This window comes from Ascaphus truei, chromosome 9, assembly GCF_040206685.1.
Source record: "Ascaphus truei isolate aAscTru1 chromosome 9, aAscTru1.hap1, whole genome shotgun sequence".
NCBI lineage: Eukaryota > Metazoa > Chordata > Amphibia > Anura > Ascaphidae > Ascaphus > Ascaphus truei.
Window position 1 is genome coordinate 57,254,831 of NC_134491.1, and position 20,387 is coordinate 57,275,217.

Genomic DNA, 20,387 nt, shown 5'->3' on the forward strand with positions numbered 1-20,387 from the left:
TTTTTTACTTGAATGTATTTATGAAATATATTTTTCTAAAATAGAATGCTGCACCATTTCATTTTCAGATACATTTATCTATGCAAAAGACAAAAAGCCCCAATGCTACATCCAACATGACAAATTATATAGTAAAATACTTATCTGTCTTTCTTCTCATTAAGTGTCATTTAGTTAGTTACATTCTTTGGCCAAATATAAAATTAGAACACATTTAATGCAATTAATAAAACTGGGAAACAAGCTTGCATAAGTAAAAGATTACAGTCACAAAACATGCATCATGCTTGTTAAAACTATGTAAAACAGATTGCTACTTCAAAAGCATGTGCTAAAACTGTATTTAAACAAATAATTTAGAGCTGGATAGTAACATAACTGCATGTAACAATTATTGCAATAATATGTTTCAATGTGTATCATGTTTAATCCATAACCATCACAAAACCTATGCTAAAAAAAACCTCTCTCGCCCCTCAAGATCCTGCCAAGTATCGACCCATGGCAAGTATTCCATTCCTCACGAAAACAATCGAGAAAACTGCTACCAACTCTAATGCCACCTTGAAACTCATAATATACTGGACACTAACCAGTCAGGATTCAGACCCCATCCAATATGGCACTGAATCGTCCCTCCTCACTGAATGGACGATATACTACACCTACTCGATAAAGGATATGACATGGCCCTCATACTTCTCGATCTATCGGCTGGATTTGTTACTCTTAATCATAACTTGATCACCACTAGAATGAAGGAAGTGGCTGGTCTCTGAGGCACTGCATTTAATTGGATCATCTCATTCTCGAAAGACTGCACACAATCCACCCATATGGAAACACCATATGGCACCACGGTTACATGTGGGGTACCTCAAGGCTCATCGCTTTCACCCCTCCTGTTAAACATCTGTATTAAACCTTAGACAAACCTCATTATAACAAGATGACATAGATTCCATCTTTATGCAGATGACACTCAGATATACATTGGGGCGTCCAATAATCATAAGGAACAAGCTGATTCGCTTACTCAATGTCTTAACGACATCCAAGAATGAATGACTTCTAACCTACTTCAACTAAACCATAAGGCTAAGGCCCGCTCCCTCAGGGCTTGGTCCCGCTGCGTCTGGTGGCGCGTGTGGCCACGTGCGCGTGCGCCACCAGCCCCTTACCTGCAATCCGTTGGTCCCCGCTGCCTCCTCCCTCCGTGGCTCACTACGTGCTGTGACGCGTCAGCCGGCCAGCGCTACCAGAAGAAGGTGTTCTGGAGCGTTGACGCGTCACGTGTGCGCATGTGAGCCAATGAGGAGGTAAGCAGGGGAGCAGGGAAGGAGCTCTAAGGGAGGCGGCCTGTTTTTTTTTTTTTGCCGGCTCAGTTTCATTCAGGAGGAGGGAGCCTTGCCTCCGGGCTCCTGCACACCGGAGGTGGGGAGGGGGGGTACGAATGGATGGACCCTCCGTTCAAACCACGCCCCCCCCCCCCGCTCAAAGCACGCCCCGCTCCGGCTCCCGCTCCCTACAGACCGCAGATAGCGGTCTGTGCCTCTCAGCGCACTGCCTGCATGCAGTGCGGGCGCGCTGACTGAGGGAGCGGGGCCTTAGCCTCAGTCAGCGCGCCCGTACTGCAGACAGGCGGCGCGCTGACAGGCAATTGACCGCGATATGCGGTCTGCAGGGAGCCGGAGCGGGATGGGGGCGGGAGTGGGAGGGGGGGGCGTGGTAAAACTTTGCCAGATCGTGGTGCCGTGGGGCCGTCCACCCCCCCCACCACCACCTCCCCCACACAACACATACACTCACACATACACATACACTCACACATTTTCCCCCGCTGCTCCTTCCCTGCTCCCCTCCCATGCCGCCTCCAATCCGTAGTTCCTTCCCTCCCCTCCTTCCCTCATTGGCTGACTGCCACACCACGTGACGCGTCAGAGCTGCAAATCACTGGGAGTGGGCAGCATCGGCCGGCTGACGCGTCACAGCACGCAGTCAGCCAAGTAGTAAGGAGCCAGCGGGGACCTCCACACTAGAGGAAAGGGGCTGGTGGTCCGCTGCCTCGCGGCCTCACAGGCCGCCGGACGCAGCGGGACCAAAGCCTAAGACTGAAATACTGATTCTACAAGTAAAGGACCACCCTACCAATGAACAAATTGCAAGAGCTCAGGAACTCCGCCCTTTGATAGGTAACAAGTTACATTCCAGAAAAACAAGTAAGACATTTTGGAGGCATACTGAATGATCAAGCCACCCTCACATCCCAAGTCAATGCCACAGCTAAAGGTTCAGTCAATGCTTTGAGAATGATACTGAGAATTGCCCATCCTACTGACAAAAAAAGACCTCACTACTATCACGGTCACCCTGGTCGTTTCTCGACTGGACAGTAATAACTCACTTTACGTATGGATGCCGTCCTAATTTTTTTAACTACTCCCCTGGCGATCCAAATCTCCGCAGCCAGACTTAGCATTGCACCAGGAAGTTCGACTATATTACCCCTCAATTGAGAAGACAAAAAGCTGCCCACCAAGCAAAGAGCAATGCTTAAACTCCTCACTATGGTACAACAGGCGCTCCATGACACATAACCCCTCTACCTTCAAACAAATTTAAGTTCCACAGACCCACCTCAAATTTACGATCCCAAAACATTCAACTTCTAAAAGTTCCCAGATTCAAACGCACTAGACGAGTTGGTCATGCCCATTTGGTACAGGGAGCCAGGGAATGGGATGTCCTCCCCATATCCATCAGACCCATCAAAGACCTACCCATTTTCAGAAAATGGCTCAAGACTTGGCTCTTTGAAATCGCCTTTCCAAACGCTGATTGATTCTTCGCTCCACCTTTGGAGTTTTTAAAAAGCAGATAGGAGCAGGGTTATCCCTATGTATGCGCTATACAAGACATTGAGATAGATGACTAACAGTCTCATTATAAGCTCTCTGACCCTTCCTCCAAAATCAAACTTCTCAACTGTTGACAGAAATGTACAAATATCTTCAATGGATCAGTATGGACACCATGTTCTATTTTCTCTAAGACATTTATCTGGGGAACTAAAATCCTTTGGAGACTGTGGGCATTGACGGATTGCCCTATTGGGTGATCGGGGTTGCACCGGTGGGACAGTGGGACAGTGCTGCGACTCCCTAGCTCCTTAATCGCCTGGAATACTTTGCCTTCTCCTGTCCGGGATCCAACTTCCGCCCGACCAGAAGAGGTAACTACAGAGTCCCCGGACTGGTGCAGGACCACACAGCTGTGTTGGAGTGAGTTGGGGGTCTTACCTTCTCTGGAGCAGCCCTCGTCCTGCAGCTTTGTGTTGTCATGGCGACCCAACGTCAAATGGCACTGCAACGTCACATGGTGACGTGTTGCCATGACAATGTAACGTCACCTGACTCCACAACATCATGACACTGCAACGTTGCAGGAGGATGGTTGCTCTTAAAGCAGGTATGTACAATCCGCTAGTTCGAGATCCAGGGGAGCGTCGCCGAAAGCCCAAAAAAGAAGAAATGTGGATAGTGTAATACAGTATAAACCGTGATTAATAAACAAAATAAGGCTCCCAATTTTCTATTCACAAGTGAATTAGAAAAAGGAGCGTATGTGCCAGTCTTTGACTATAATCGTCCCAGTCTGGATGGTGGGGTATATGCGGTCAGCAATCTCAAACAAAAGAGAAAAAAACCACAGTGCAGATCAAATAACAAATGTATCAGTGAAGAGCTCACAAATGGAGGCTTACATGGGTCCAGAAAGTAAAAGCAGTGAACAGCTGGGCACCTCGGTGTGTCGCGACTTTCACCACCTCGGTATACACTGCAGCTCTCGCGTGCGTCTTGTCCCGTGGCGTCACTTCCGGATTATGTCGTCACGGACTACCCGGAACGGAGGACACCAACAGGGATCCCTCTGCTTCTCTCTCTCCTCCAAGATGGCTAACGAGACAAACTCAACGCGTTTTGACGTGATGACGTCTTCCTCAGGAGTGGCTAATTCATGCTAATGGCTGAATATATATACCCTATACTAAACTCTGATTGGTACAATAGTAACATCTCATACACAGCTTTAATAATCTAATGCACGTAAATACATACTCTGTGTGTACAATAAGAGACTATATATACAATATACAATATGAGCATTATAAAATGAGTCTTCACAATGACAGAATAATAAAAAATATATAATGACTATGTAACGGGTTTTCTGGACTGGCCTGACCCACCCAATCTCATATTGGCGCCTGTGGTCTAACCAGCCCCCATTACAGTGTGATGTCTGGTGGTGCACCTGTTGGCAACAGCACTCCTGAGTCTCCCGCATGATGTTGTATTGGGGATCGCCAACCCAGACAGGCAGCTGAGGAAGTGTGCTTGAGTCCTACCTATATCCAGTGCAGCGCCTCCACCTCATCAGGATCCCAGCGTCCGCTTGGGGATGGTCCTGGTGAGGAACTCCTCTGTGGTGCAGCCCCCTGTGTAATTACTCCACACTTACACACGAGGGTATCTTTTATCAGAGTCATCTTTATTAGTACGGTGGGCCAGCTGCCCTCCACAATGGGTGTAATTAGCCCTCCATTGTTCACCGTACTTCCCTTTGAAAGGTATTGTCCTCCTAATGTAGGGATTCCCTATCCCCGTAGGGATGTCTATTCTGTGCCAGGTCCCTGGTCACAGTCTCATTAGTCCTGTAGTGTACCAACTCTGAACTCCTCCAACTACTTAGCTACAACCTCTGAACTATCAATCCCCAGAAGAACTAACTTTTGATCAGTGCTGTGCCTTATGTATCCTCTGGGGGCTGACACAACTCTGACATCACTAACCATGGAGTCAGAGCCTGTGGCCACTCCCATCCATACATAGGGCACCTCACCAGGGTGTGAGGGCAAACCTCCATGATTACTGCTGGCATGCCCATAACTTACCAGGCCTTACTGTCAGCAGGAGAGATGACTGCAGCCATTTTACAGCATGGTTACAGCTAAATAAAAATAGTGTATTTAAATAATTGTACAAATAACCTTACATATTCACATATTAGCAAGTGAACCATTGCATCTAAATATTTACCAATATATGTAGAAGTGTTATAAAATACGTTAAATTACACTATATAAAATAAAAATATATGTATTTTAAAACAACATTATAGGTTATGTTGCCCCCAAAACAACATAACCACACATATTAACGACCTAAAACAGTAATTTTAAAACGACGATTGTTGGTGACCTATTGAACATATGAGGGAAGAGAACAAGAAAAGACATAATCAACATCCAATACATACTTTAAAAATAGAAATTTAAAAACATATTAAAATCTACCTAATGGAAGCCAATATTAATAACTACGAAATTACTATAAAAGCTCTATAAAAATACTCCTATATCAAGCTCAGCGTTCAGACCACCTGGAACTAATGTCTTAAGTGTAAATATCCAAAAGGATTCCCTCTTTGTTAGTTCCAGGTCTCTGTCTCCCCCTCTCCAATGGGGAAGAACATGTTCTATAGCACTGAATTTAAAGCCTGATATATCTCCTTGATGTTTCGTTATAAAATGTTCAGACAGAAGATGGAACATGACTTTACGTCTAATATTACCAATATGTTCTAATATGCTAATATTCATTTGTCTCTTCGTCTTACCAACATGTACAATCCGCCCCTGACTCTGGGCTTCATCATTATTAAGTCAATAAAGTAGAGTTTATGCTAAATAAAAGTAGTTATATGAGAGTAGTTATTACCGGACACATCTATTCGAAGTGTTCCACAGTGCATGTGGAACTGTAAATTCTTAAAAATGAAGATATCCATTTTTCAAGACAGATGTGTCTTAACAAATTAGCAACATGTTAGAAATGTATTCTTTCATTGTTATTCTTTATTTTTTACCTTCCTTTGGTGCCAGGGTTTTTGTGAAAATCAACTCCCCATATTCAATTTACATATGTGTATACATTGTGTTTAAACACTGCCATGTTGAAACTTCAAACAAAAATATAGATGTAACTGCACACATATGATTATTATAGCTAGCCTCCCTATATATGGTTGTTCAAGGTGACAAACCCAAATACCCCTCTGGTTTGTTCAAGAAAACATTAGTTGAGTCCGGATTGTATATACACACACACACGTATTTTTTACAAGTAGGTACAATTGTGGATTATATAGTTTGGGAAATAGCTCACCCAGAATAAATACTGCATTGAAAGGTTTACATGCAAATGTGATTAGTGGGGCGGGGTCACATAGACAAATAACCACATAAAACCATATACAATCAGACTTGCAAAGCTATCAAAACCCGCAAAGCTTCTCACGCCTGTTTATTGCCCGTAACCCTTTAGTTGCCAGAAGAACAGAAGTACTCTTTCCTGTGAGATCACGGAAGGCCAAGCGAAAGGGGTTACAAAACTAGAAATATATTAAAGCTGCAGACCAAGCGATATCCTACATGTGTGTTTTTTTAATACCGGTAAATCAGTTCTGTACTATGAGAAAATACTTGTAGCATTTTTAAAAAAAATCAACTCTGAATTACATGTTGAATCTATTATAATGTAACAAGCATTTTTTGTTTCCGTAGCAACAATTTACAAAGTCACATCCCCTTCCTCTTCTGAAACAGGCTGTGGCATATCCCTTTTTGAGCCCTGCCCTCATTGTGTGGATTGTATTGATGCACATATTAAAGGGGGGTGGCCTGCTGCTTTAAAGGACACAGATAAGCAGGATGTGACATTGAGTTTACAGATATATCATGCCCAGTTATACCAGACTAAACAAGACCACAGATTATGCCAGGGTTTTATTACTCTAACAAACACAGTCAATAAAACGTAATCACAGTGAATAAAAAGTAATACTTGGAACAGAAAGAACATTCTGGTCTCTATAATAACATTTGCTGTCCCCAAGCACAGTTCAGAAAAAAAAGAGAAATGCTAATAAATAACGTGCAATCGGGCCTACGTAAAACACTAATTCCTGCTGAAATCCTATTATATCAGTATTGGGTATTGTGAACATGATAATAGTATATTTAACACTGAATGCATTGGACGTATTCTCATTGTTTTTAGCCATGAAATACACATTTAATTAATTTTGTCAACAAATGAATTAAATGCAAATAGCTTTTCCTGCATATAAATAAATAACCATTTAACCTTCCTTATAAGTTCTTTCTAACCATTTCAACCCTTCATGTTCATTCTTGTAAATGTAACCTTCCCTGCCCGGCTTCTGGGGTGATTACATTGATGTACAATATTTGGCTACTCAGCCTGTGTTACCTTGACTCAGGGTGATGGATTCAGGCAGCGGGGCAATGACGTAGCAAGGGTGAAAATAATGGGCGCCTGGAGCTTTTGTAGTACATCAGTCTTTATTCACGTCCCCAGCCACGGGGACACCTCACACACACGTCAACGTTGTACTATTTTCTCGTGGTTACTCATGACTACTGTGCTTCCTTAATTGCTCACTCAACACTCAGAGGGAGATGTACTGCTGGGTTACTTTCCTGGAATTGGACCTACCCTCCCCCCCTGAGTATCGTCCGTTATACCCAGTTTAAACTGGGCCCTTACTGGGATGCTGACCTGTTCCATGCAGGTGAAGATTGTACCCCTTTTCTGCATGGGAACTACCACTTCCACACAGGCTGAAAAGAATATGTGGTCTTCCAAAAAATCAGGGGAGCTTGTCTCGTAGCCATAAAAATAAAAAGAACATTACATAGTGCAATAATGTTTTAAATCAGTGATTTGTGCAAAAAAGGCTCAAAAATGACTACTCACATTAAAGTAATCAAATTCGGGCAGTCATCCAACTTAAGGGGTGGATGCACCCTGTGTATATGCAGCAGCCACCAGCCCCCAACCTCCAAAGAAAAAAGAAGAGACCATATAGTGCAGATGGTATTATATTAAAACAGGGAATACAAAAATGAAGGCTTACACTTCATATGATCGAGGTAGGCAGTATTGAATTGTGGATAACGGGTGTTCAGCTGGTCGCGATACTCTGAGTTCCTCGCTCTCCTCCGCTCAACCGGAAACACTCGTGTCCACGCCGGGGCTCCCATCACGTCACTTCCGGTGCAATGGGAACCTCCGGATCTGGTGGTAGGAGTGGATCTTCTGTGTTCTTCCTCTCTGGTGTGGGCTGAAACACTCTACGCGTTTCGCCGTTACTTCTTACGGCTTCGTCAGGAGTATCTATTGGCTGCTAGACTGGGTATTAAATACTCTAAACCCCTCCCTCTATAGTTATAGTCTATTGGCCAATCAATGTGACGTCATAGGTAAACAGAGCGGGTGGGCGTAGCTTATTACATACACCTCCTTTCTTTTAAAAAAGTGGTAGAATTTACACACATAGTTGCTTAATGTGGCAGATAAATGGGAACAACCTCCTTTCTTAATCTCAAAAAAGGGGCACAATTTATACATATATTAGCCTAATGTGGCATATAAACAAACAAAGTATCGGCATAATAAAATGATATAAAAATTTATATAAAATATTTAAAATTATATAACAAATTAAAAAGCTCAACAATCCTAATCTAGAGTTAACTTTATTCACGACGATTGTGGTATTTCTCAAAAGAAAAGGAGACATAAAAGAAAACACAATTAATATCACAGATAATATAATTATATCATCGCAAAAGATCTCAATATATCAGATAAACAGACCCTTAAAGAAACACTCCCAATTCGATATTCACATTGGGTCCCCCAGGGGTTAGGGTTTTCAATGGGAAAATCCAATAGGTCTCTCTTTTTGTTAGCTGGACATTGCGATCCCCTCCCCTCCAATGGGGTGAGACTTTTTCTAGGACCGTAAATGTCAGCCCTGTGGGATTTCCTTTATGACATTTAATGAAATGTTCTGACAAGAGATGTGTATTAACCCCCCTTCTAATGTTTCCTAGGTGTTCTAGAATTCTAATTTGTACATCTCTAGAAGTTTTCCCTATGTACTGTAATCCACAGGGACATGTGATCATATAGATGACATAATCAGTTCTGCAGGTGACATGATGTTTGATGTAATATTTTTCTTTTGTCACATGGGAAGTGAATGTGAATTTCTCCGTTGCCCTGTATTTGCAAGGTTTGTATACTGTGCATCCATAAAAACCTTTAACTTTAGGTAACCAATTATTTTCTACATTTTCTTTTATTTTAGGTAACGAGTTCGGAGCCAGATGATTCTTGAAGCTATTAGCCTTTCTAAATATAACCGTCGGCACTTCAGGAACCATGTCACCCAATATCGTGTCATTCCGTACGATGTGCCAATGCTTCTTTGTGATGTTAACAATTTTATATGAATCTTTATTGAAATTTGTCAAAAAAGAAAAACTGAATTTATCCTTATTAGTTTTATTGAATTCTTTCTCACTATTTCTCTCTGTGTACAATAAATTTTCCCTATTCAAATTCCGTGCTTTAGTCAGGGCACTTTTTAAATTACCCGGATTATACTTTCTTTCCAAGAATCTGTTTTCCAATATCTTAGATTGTTCCTCAAAGACATTAAGATCTGTGCAATTACGTCTTACTCTTCTAAATTGGACATATGGCACATTGCTTAACCAACTAGGATGGTGACAGCTAGAGGGCAGGATGTAATTATTACTGTCAACCTCCTTGTAGAAGGTTTTAGTTTTCAAACTTCCTTCTTCCACAAAGATAGTCAAATCAAGGAAGTTGACAGAATGTCTACTATAGTTACATGTAAATTTTAGATTGGAATCATTATCGTTAATATATTCAATAAATCTAAGAAGACCTCTCCAAACAAAAATAACATCATCGATGAAACGTCGCCATAGGACCAAATTTGCACCCAGTTCAGGAATAGACCAAATATAGTCTTCTTCCCATATTCCCATGAATAAATTCGCATAGCTGGGTGCAAATTTGGTACCCATGGCGGTTCCACGCTGCTGTAAATAAAATGTATCCTCAAACCAAAAATAATTATTTCGTAAAATAGAAAGCCCTTACTGGGATGCTGACCTGTTCCATGCAGGTGAAGATTGTACCCCTTTTCTGCATGGGAACTACCACTTCCACACAGGCTGAAATGAATATGTATATGGATCTGCCGTTAGAGCCGATCCACTGATCGGGAGCCCCCTGCCTGGGTCACACACACACACTGACACACACACACACACACACACACACACACACACACACACACACACACACACACACACACACACACACACACACACACACACACACACACACAGTGTGTGTGTCAGTCAGTGTGTGTGTGTGTGTCAGTGTGTTTGTGTGTGTGTGTGTCTGTCAATCAGTGTATGTGTGTCTGTCAGTCACTGTGTGTGTGTATGTGTGTGTCAGTCAGTGTCTTTCCTCTCCCTCCCCCGACGTCACTGATGGCCTCTTCTGCCAGCAGTGACGTGACTTCCGTTATAGAATTTTGTTACAACACAAGTGATTTTTCCTATCAAAACTCTGTAGGTGCCAGGAAAGAAGTTTCACATCAATACACACAACCCCCCTCCCAAATAAATAATACAAAATACACCCAACCCCTCCCCAATACATAATAAAAAATGTACCCAACCCATCCCAAATACATATGGAGGCGCTGTTGGGATCTCAGACCTGTGGTGCCCTACTCAGCAGTCAAACTGTCAAACCAAGTCAACACCATAGTCGTAGCCTCTCAGCAACAGGTCCATGACTGGGCCTTAGAATATCGCGTACCCCTGTGCCACATGGTTGCAGTGGGAGGAGTCCCCATACTTACGTCTATAACTACTGTCTGCTACCATGCGAGAAACTCCCCGGGTCTGGCCAGTGCCAGGATCCTAGGACGCAAACTTGATGCCGATTTCTGCTCTAGTACCATATTACTGGTCATCGACCACAAGATATGCTTGGAAGATGCCCCTCAAGCCCTAAACCAATCTGAGGTCCTGCCCAAGGTTTACCCACTAATATACCCTGGGCTGTCACCTCCCATGGCCGCGTTCACTTCGGGACCCTCCTATCATGCTGAAGCGTCCACCTCTCCCTACAGCCCGGGGAGATGAATGGCCGCAAGTACACCAGTCCGAGCAGACCTACTCGTACCCAGGGTCACTTTCACCTCAAGTGTGATACCCGAGACGCCTCCCACCAGCCGCTACCAGGGTAGCCACGTGCAAACTCATAGTCAGAGCCCCACTTCTTATAGCCCCCTGTCTCCAGGAACTTCCACCTTAGGAGTGACGCTACCTCAACTGGTAGAGGCCCTAACAGAGTCAGTTGAACGACACTGCCGCCGGTGCTCACCGTGCATCCAGCGCAAGACCCTCCCTAACAGAGCTGCACCAATGGCTCTCCTGAAGAGCTCTGGTCCCGTGAACTTAGTGTGCATGGATTTACTGTGATTGAACCAGATGCCCGAGGCATCTGCAATGTGTTGGTCATCACGGACCATTACACATGTTACGCTCAAGCCTTCCCCACAAAACGGGTCAGCAGTGGTCTTGCATCAAAATCAAATCTGTGATTGTAATGTTCACAGAAATGTAAAATCTCATGTAAAGTCATGGCAAAGTGTTCAGATTGTATATACACGTATGCATTTTTTTTATTGTATAACTTCTATTGATGGTTATGCGTTACAATGTTCCCAAGCGGGGACGTTGGTCTTTTCACCAGGGGGAGAATTTGGCAAGACTCCCCCTTGGGTTTCCCCGTTGGCTCCGCTTACCCCCTGCTGCAACTGGGGAAAGTGTGGCGTGTTTGTGAGGCTGCCGGAGCGAGGCGGCGGACTGTGCGCACTTCCGTGAGTGCAGGTGTATTGCGGGCGGTTGGAGAGGCGACCGAGTCACCGGCGCTCCTCGGCGAGACGCCGGGAAGGGCGTGCAATATTGGAAATGCCGCGCATGCGCAGGGGACTCACGCATGTGCAGTGATAGCGCAAGTGCGGCGGCCATTGCAGCAGGGGGATCCACGGGGACTACAAGCCCCATCATGTACAGGGGCTGGAAATCAGATGGCCCAGAGCAGCCAATAGGGCTGCAGGATTCCCTGCTCAGTAAGTTGTTACATTTGGCGTGCTGACAGAGCCACGCCAGTCGGATCTGGGACATTAAAGGGTAAGGGTGTAGATGCAGGGTGTCAGTAGGCCCCTGCACTAGGCCAGAGACCCCCTGTTAGGTCCCAGCTAGGCCTCAACTCCCCTGTTCTGTTTGTGGCTGCTACAGGGACAGGCCCTTAGATAGGGACACTGCCCATTAAGCATTCAGAGTGTCAGGGACACAGAAGGATTCTGCGCAGTAGTTGCGGCCTGTGGTCTGGGACCAGACAACCACCGCAAGGCACAGAGATTACCTTCATGGTGATATTATCCACACTGGAATTCACCCCACGTGAAGGCGGACGCCATTGCGGACAACGTCGCTGGATCAGCGGATCCCTTCTCTTCAGTCGGTGATACCAGGTGCTGGAGCACCTGGAAGGTGTACCAACATTCCACAAGTGCACCAACAGTAGCACACGGGTGTGGGTAGCACTATCACACACACTTAGGGTGGTTGGGTGCCCAGGGGCACCTCAGTACTTTGGGGTAAACCCCAAGGGGTGTGGACACAGTGTTGGAGGCACAGTGTGGTGGCATGGCCCTGCGAGGCCTGAGTGGTTCTGTATGATCATTATTATTATGCATGCAGTAAACTGTTATTATCATCAGTGTGTGTATTTCTTATATTGTCCTGTGACGGGGTTACGTCCACCCGCCCCCCCTACATAATTAATATACACCCACACAAATACATGTAAAAAAACAGACTTACCTTGGTGATGGTCTCAGGACGGGCCCGGTGGCTGGACAATCCAGCTCTCCCCCGGCTGCAAGCCTCTCCTTCACCTTGTCCCAAGCCGAGCTTCAGATGTTGGCGCGCGCCGGACCTCTCTCTAATGCCGGCGCAAGCCAAGCTTACTTCCGGTGTGCTGACATCAGAGACGTCCGTCGCGCGGTAGTTCAAGCTGCCGTTTGAACATTTTACGATGTTAGTGAGATGGGGGTTTATGCAAGATCTCAAGATGATGATGGGATTTATAGATTTCAGTCAGTGTCTTTACTCACTGAGCCACTCCATCAATAGAAATATTTGTGCATATCATTCATTTTTATTTTATGAATGGTGAATGTTTAGTTTGCCATTTTTATATATCTGCCTGTTGCGCAGAACACTTTCTTGTTGAATATTGGCTTCTATTTGAAATGTCAGTTCGTTAAATGAAACATAAAAGTAGTGTTGGTAATGGACCTTCCACAAAAGTGTTTAATTGTACATTCTCTTCGTTGATGGCAAAATAATCTTGTCTAATTCATTTTCTGCTTTTTTGTATTTATAGGTGAAACAAAGGAATAGGTGGCTCATTCTGTCTTTGTGGAAAGACTTAGTAAGCGTGGACTGGAAGTGATCTACATGACAGAACCCATTGACGAATACCGTGTACAGCAACTGAAGGAGTTTGAGGGGAAGACACTGGCCACTGGCCTCTGTTACTAAGGAAGTCTTGGAGCTTCCAGAGGATGAGGAGGACACATAGAAGCAGGAGGAGAAAAAGGCTGAGTTTGAGGATCTCTGCAAGATCATAAAAGACATTTTAGAAAAAAGTTGAAAAGGTGGTTTGTTATTTCGAAGTCTGTCTTGCCTAATCCAGGTTTCTCCGTGCTACCTTTTTGCTCCTTGGGCTTTATTTTTTATTTTTAGTTATATATGCATTGTTCTGTTCATTTTTGTTCTAGGTTGTGGTCTCCAACAGACTGGTTACTTCCCCCTGCTGTATTGTAACAAGCACATATGGTTGGACAGCCAACATGGAAAGAATAATGAAAGCTCAAGCCTTGAGAGACAACACCACAATGGGATACATGGCAGCAAAGAAACACTTGGAGATAAATCCTGATCATTCCATTATTGAAACATTGCGGCAGAGGCTGATAAGAACGACAAGTCTGTGAAGGATCTGGTCATTCTTCTTTGTGAGACTGCACTTCTGTCATCAGGCTCTAGCCTGGAGGATCCACAAACACACGCTAATCGCATATACAGAATGATCAAACTCGGGCTTGGTATGTTAGATTATTATATAGAATTTCCTCCCCCCCCCCCCTTGAAAATCAGAAGAAGTTTTAATGGAGTCGCAAGATACACATCCACGATAAGAGTGCACCGTGTTCATTGTTTTTGCTGAAATAAATGTATTTCACTCTTCATTATTTTTTTAAAACTCTTAAAAGTATGTTTAAATCTTCAGGTAGATACCTGATTTTGTAGAAGTGTAGATTGTAATGCTGAGTATCTTGTATATTTCTGTGCTGTTACTAATGGTTAGTGCAGGGGTACGCAAACCTTTTGTTTGCGCGTACCCCACTCCCTCACCTTTTCCTGTGACGTCTGTCGGAGAGACATAGGACTTGCGTGCTCCCTTGTCATTTTATTTAAATATTGCAAGGCCTCCAAGTGCTCCCCCTCTCTCAGAATTTTGCGCACGCCTGAGCTTAGTGCATTGCAGTTTCTGTGCTAAAATGGTAGTACTGCATTAAGCTTTTAGAAATGGTGACAAGAGTACTTGGGGCTAGATAATTACTTTGCCTTTTAAGTCATTAAATCTTATTAACAAATCTACGTAAGTACCAGCACTCACTGTCTAATAGCTAAATGATGAAAACAGTTGTAATGCAGAAAATACATTTAATAATAAAACAAACCAGAAATAAATCAAATGTGTTTGCAGAAACCAGTGTCACAAATGGGCACGTCACAAAGTGAGGGGTGGGGGGGGGGGGGGGGAAGGGAAAGGGGAAAAAACATGAAACACAAGGAATATACACAAAAAACGGAGAACGGAAAGTATGCTAGGGGGGCGACGTTTCGAGGGACTACCTCTTCATCTTGCCCATTCCCCCTGGTCCAAAAGACCCAGAGGTACTTCCCTAAGCCTCCCTTCCCCTATAACTGGTCAAATCAGACACCCCTGAAAATAGATAGCACTCCACACGAGCACGAGGAGCAGAGCCACAGAGGGTTTGATTACTGATTTCATTTGCTATTCCCATTAGCCTTTTATTGACTGTTGTGGACTCCTGGTGCTTATTTGCCAGCTGCTTTTTTGCAAACTGTGTTCAGCCTTTACTGTACTACTGCCAACAGTGTCTTGTGGTACTTTAACTACTGGCATTGACTTTAGTGGATTCTTGCTGCCCTGCCATTAGCTGTATTTAGCCTACACTGCATGATTGCTATCTATTTTCAGGGGTGTCTGATTTGACCAGTTATAGGGGAAGGGAGGCTTAGGGTATAGGCTTAGTTTTTGTTTATATTCCTTGTGTTTCATGTTTTTTTCCCCTTTTCCTTCCCCCTCCCCCCCCCCCCCCCCCCACCCCTCACTTTGTGACATGCCCATTTGTGACACTGGTTTCTGCAAACACATTTGATTTATTTCTGGTTTGTTTTATTATTAAACTAGCTGAGAGACCCGGCGTTGCCCGGGATGTAAATGCGTAATAGGTAGTATTATTTATAACTCGTGGAACAATAGGTGAGTATTTGTTGTAAAGGTTTCGGGGGGGGGGGGAGAAAGGGGAGCGGGGGGGGGAGAAAGGGGAGCGGGGGGGGGAGAAAGGGGAGCGGGGGGGGGGGGGGAGAAAGGGGAGCGGGGGGGAGAAAGGGGAGCGGGGGGGAGAAAGGGGAGCGGGGGGGGGAGAAAGGGGAGCGGGGGGGGGGAGAAAGGGGAGCGGGGGGGGGAGAAAGGGGAGCGGGGGGGGGGAGAAAGGGGAGCGGGGGGGGAGAAAGGGGAGCGGGGGGGGGGAGAAAGGGGAGCGGGGGGGGGAGAAAGGGGAGCGGGGGGGGAGAAAGGGGAGTGGGGGGGGGAGAAAGGGGAGCGGGGGGGGGAGAAAGGGGAGCGGGGGGGGGAGAAAGGGGAGCGGGGGGGGGGAGAAAGGGGAGCGGGGGGGGGGAGAAAGGGGAGCGGGGGGGGGAGAAAGGGGAGCGGGGGGGGAGAAAGGGGAGCGGGGGGGGAGAAAGGGGAGCGGGGGGGAGAAAGGGGAGCGGGGGGGGGAGAAAGGGGAGCGGGGAGAAAGGGGAGCGGGGGGGGGGAGAAAGGGGAGCGGGGGGGAGAAAGGGGAGCGGGGGGGGAGAAAGGGGAGCGGGGGGGGGAGAAAGGGGAGCGGGGGGGGGGGAGAAAGGGGAGCGGGGGGGGGAGAAAGGGGAGCGGGGGGGGGGAGAAAGGGGAGCGGAGGGGGGAGAAAGGGGAGCGGGGGGGAGAAAGGGGAGCGGGGGGGGGGAAGGGGAGTGGGGGGGGGAAAGGGGAGTGGGGGGGGGTGGAGAGCGGTGGGCATATGTATTGTCATAATTTATGTTTGGGCATTTCCCCCCCCCCCGTTCCCCGTGACTCCCCCCCCCCCGTTCCCTGTGACTCGCGCTCCCCCCCCCCGGCGGCCGCTTGGTCCCCCGATGTGCCGTCCTGCTGAGTGAGGCGTGCAGGCGGCTGCAGGAAGCGCCCTGTGTGGGCCTAAGCTCACGCTCCCCCCCCCCCCAGGCGCCCGCTCGATGTGGCGTCTGGCTGAGCGGCGGTAGGAAGCGCCCTGTGTGGGCCTGAGGCTGAGGCTGGACGCGCAGTGGGCCTGAGGCTGAGGCGGGACACGCAGTGGGCCTGAGGCTGAGGCGGGACGCGCAGTGGGCCTGAGGCTGAGGCGGGACGCGCAGTGGGCCTGAGGCTGAGGCAGGACGCGCAGTGGGCCTGAGGCTGAGGCGGGACGCACAGTGACTTACCTGAGCGGGTGGTAGCGCCGGGGAGGTAAGGGAGCGGCTGGGGTAGGAGGGCCGCGCTTCCCGTCCGGAGCCAGTGCAGGATGGCGCACGTGAGGGGGGGGGGGGAGGGGGGCGGACAGAGGGTGTGTGTGTGTGTATAGAGCTGCTGTGTTGTGTGTGTGTGTGTGTATAGAGCTGCTGTGTTGTGTGTGTGTGTGTGTGTGTGTATAGAGCTGCTGTGTTGTGTGTGTGTGTGTATAGAGCTGCTGTGTTGTGTGTGTGTGTGTGTGTATAGAGCTGCTGTGTTGTGTGTGTGTGTATAGAGCTGCTGTGTTGTGTGTGTGTGTGTATAGAGCTGCTGTGTTGTGTGTGTGTGTGTGTGTATAGAGCTGCTGTGTTGTGTGTGTGTGTGTGTGTGTATAGAGCTGCTGTGTTGTGTGTGTGTGTGTGTGTATAGAGCTGCTGTGTTGTGTGTGTGTGTGTGTGTGTATAGAGCTGCTGTGTTGTGTGTGTGTGTGTGTATAGAGCTGCTGTGTTGTGTGTGTGTGTGTGTGTATAGAGCTGCTGTGTTGTGTGTGTGTGTGTGTATAGAGCTGCTGTGTTGTGTGTGTGTGTGTGTGTATAGAGCTGCTGTGTTGTGTGTGTGTGTGTGTGTGTATAGAGCTGCTGTGTTGTGTGTGTGTGTGTGTGTGTATAGAGCTGCTGTGTTGTGTGTGTGTGTGTGTGTGTATAGAGCTGCTGTGTTGTGTGTGTGTGTGTGTGTGTATAGAGCTGCTGTGTTGTGTGTGTGTGTGTGTGTGTGTGTGTATAGAGCTGCTGTGTTGTGTGTGTGTGTGTGTGTGTGTGTGTATAGAGCTGCTGTGTTGTGTGTGTGTGTGTGTGTGTGTATAGAGCTGCTGTGTTGTGTGTGTGTGTGTGTGTGTGTGTGTGTATAGAGCTGCTGTGTTGTGTGTGTGTGTGTGTGTGTGTGTGTATAGAGCTGCTGTGTTGTGTGTGTGTGTGTGTGTGTGTGTGTGTATAGAGCTGCTGTGTTGTGTGTGTGTGTGTGTGTGTGTGTATAGAGCTGCTGTGTTGTGTGTGTGTGTGTGTGTGTATAGAGCTGCTGTGTTGTGTGTGTGTGTGTGTGTGTGTATAGAGCTGCTGTGTTGTGTGTGTGTGTGTGTGTGTATAGAGCTGCTGTGTTGTGTGTGTGTGTGTGTGTGTGTGTGTGTGTGTGTGTGTGTGTGTGTGTGTGTGTGTGTGTGTGTGTGTGTGTGTGTGTGTGTGTATAGAGCTGCTGTGTTGTGTGTGTGTGTGTGTGTGGGCCGTCACTCCGCCTCAGGCCAATGAGAGGTGTGCGGGGGCGGGCGACCCAAGGGACCAATGAGATTTCCCCTAGGGACACCGGACATCCAGGCAGGCAAACATACAGTGCTTTCACTAATATAGTATAAGATGTATTTTCTGCATTAGAACTGTTTTCATCATTTAGCTATTAGACAGTGAGTGCTGGTACTTACGTAGATTTGTTAGTACTATACAGGGGAATAAGGGTCCCCTTTTGTTCCGTGCACCCTGCAATTGCATAAATTTAACACTATTAGTGTGCTGTCTATCGTCCCCTTTTACCATTAAATCTTATTAGTTCTTACTTTATTTCTTTTCTTAATATAGGAATTGATGAAGATGCATTTACAGAAGATGTGAACCCAGCAGTAACTGAGGAAATGCCTCCACTTGAAGGAGATGACTCATCACAGATGGAGGAAGTTGATTAAGCTAGTTCCGATTAATAGCCTAAAACTTTGTTTCATGCTAATCTTAAAGTTTTTATACATTGTGCAGAAAACTCACTATTTTGTGTGAAGTATTATTTTATGTTGTAAGTTTGTTTATATTGCAATGTCATTTATAAGTAAGAGACATGATTGATCTGCCACTACTGGGGCACATTAAAATGTAAATTATTGCATCTAAGAAGTTGTTTTTCTTAGCTCTGGTAACCATTATTGGCATGGTTACCATATGATACGATCTTGCCAGTCTCCTAGACCAGGGGTGGTCAAACTTTTCCCCCTGCATGCCCTTACCTTGGCTCTGGCATGAAATTACATCACGTTGCCATGGTAACGTGACCCTGCAGTGTAATTTGAAGATATGACATGTCGCCAGAAGCTAAGGTAAGTGAGTTAGAGGCCTCACGCTGTCCCCGGGCATTTAAATTAAATGCCTTGGGAAGAGTGCGGGGCCTCTGTAATCGCCACACACCCCTGTCCTAGACCTTAGTGTGTGAGTAACATTTAAAGGGGAAAATGGGGTATAAAATGTTTGTGGGGAAAAAATAAACCTTGTCACATTTGCAGGTTTATAAACATCAGCACTGTACTGCTACCCTGACATATTTTGGCATAAGCCATATAAATTGTTTCTGATATCGCCCACAATGGTGACCTTGTGGGAGAGAATGGACATTTACACTTGTACAGAGTCAAGACTGGTCTCCTGAAGCCTAGCTTTAGAAAAACAAATTCCATTCTGTAAATACAGCTCAACCTGTTATCGCGTGATCCGCTACAACGTGGATCCGGTTATAACGCGGTGTAAGCGTGGCTCCCGTTTGCAAACTTTAACACATCACGGGTACCTTCTGTAAGATGGTTGGTAGAGTTCACCAATAGCTAACACACCCTCCCTTAGATTACATGCCCTGGGGTAATTCAACCTGGTGTTTTGATTAAAAGTAAGGAAGGGTTTTATAGCCCCAGCCACATTCTGTGAAATCAGTGTGGACCTTAATAGACTATTGTTCCTTGCTGTTTTATAGTTGAGGAGGATATGGAGGTAATCTCTTCCATCAGCAGGGTATTTATGATTAAAAGTTTGTGAGAGCCACAACTAATTTGATAGCAAAACTATATTCATTGTGTCTTTGTTCTTCAATAGCATTTCTATCACACACTGTCCATTCAGTATGTCACTGTTACACACACACACAGCACCTCTGCTGGGGGTGAGGAGGGACACTCACAGAGACAGCTGACATCCTGGCTTCTCCAGGCTGCATGAGAGCCTTCCCCCTGCTCCCTTCCCTCCCCCGCCTTGCAGACTCACCTGCTTCTCCGGGTAAGTCCAGCGTGGGCGTGCTGCTGTGATGCCGGCTTCAGGGAGAGCTGGGAGAGTTACCCCAGCTCTCCCCCTCCAGCAGACGTGGAAACCCTGATCGCGGTGCCCATTATTTATTTATTTTTAAATCATGATCCCGGTTATAACGCGGTCTCATTCTTTGGTCCCGAGCACTGCGTTATAACGGGGTTCAGCTGTGATACTTGAGGCCTCAAATATTAATGTTATTAAAGTCTGGTTACTATAGTACATCAGCTTATGAAAAGTTGTATATTTCTGGTACATATTTGTGCTAAATTAAAGTAATTGAAAAATTATTCCAGGACACAATAGGAATTTAATGTAGATGTGTGTTCTGGACCATTGTGCTTGATATGAAAAACAAAACAAAAAGCTAGTCCAACAGCCGTAAATCTAAAAGTATGACACCTTAAAGCCGCAA

The 20,387-nt window shown here is 46.0% G+C and overlaps 1 protein-coding gene across 1 annotated transcript; it reads left to right on the plus strand.

Annotated features, from left to right (window-relative positions):
* Positions 1–3,449: 3,449 nt before the first annotated feature.
* Positions 3,450–18,600, plus strand: HSP90AA1 (heat shock protein 90 alpha family class A member 1). Its single transcript, XM_075615410.1, is given in 7 exon segments — positions 3,450–3,468; positions 13,440–13,573; positions 13,575–13,696; positions 13,698–13,713; positions 13,837–14,020; positions 14,023–14,163; positions 18,497–18,600. Coding segments are annotated over 7 exon segments (720 nt in total).
* Positions 18,601–20,387: the final 1,787 nt, after the last annotated feature.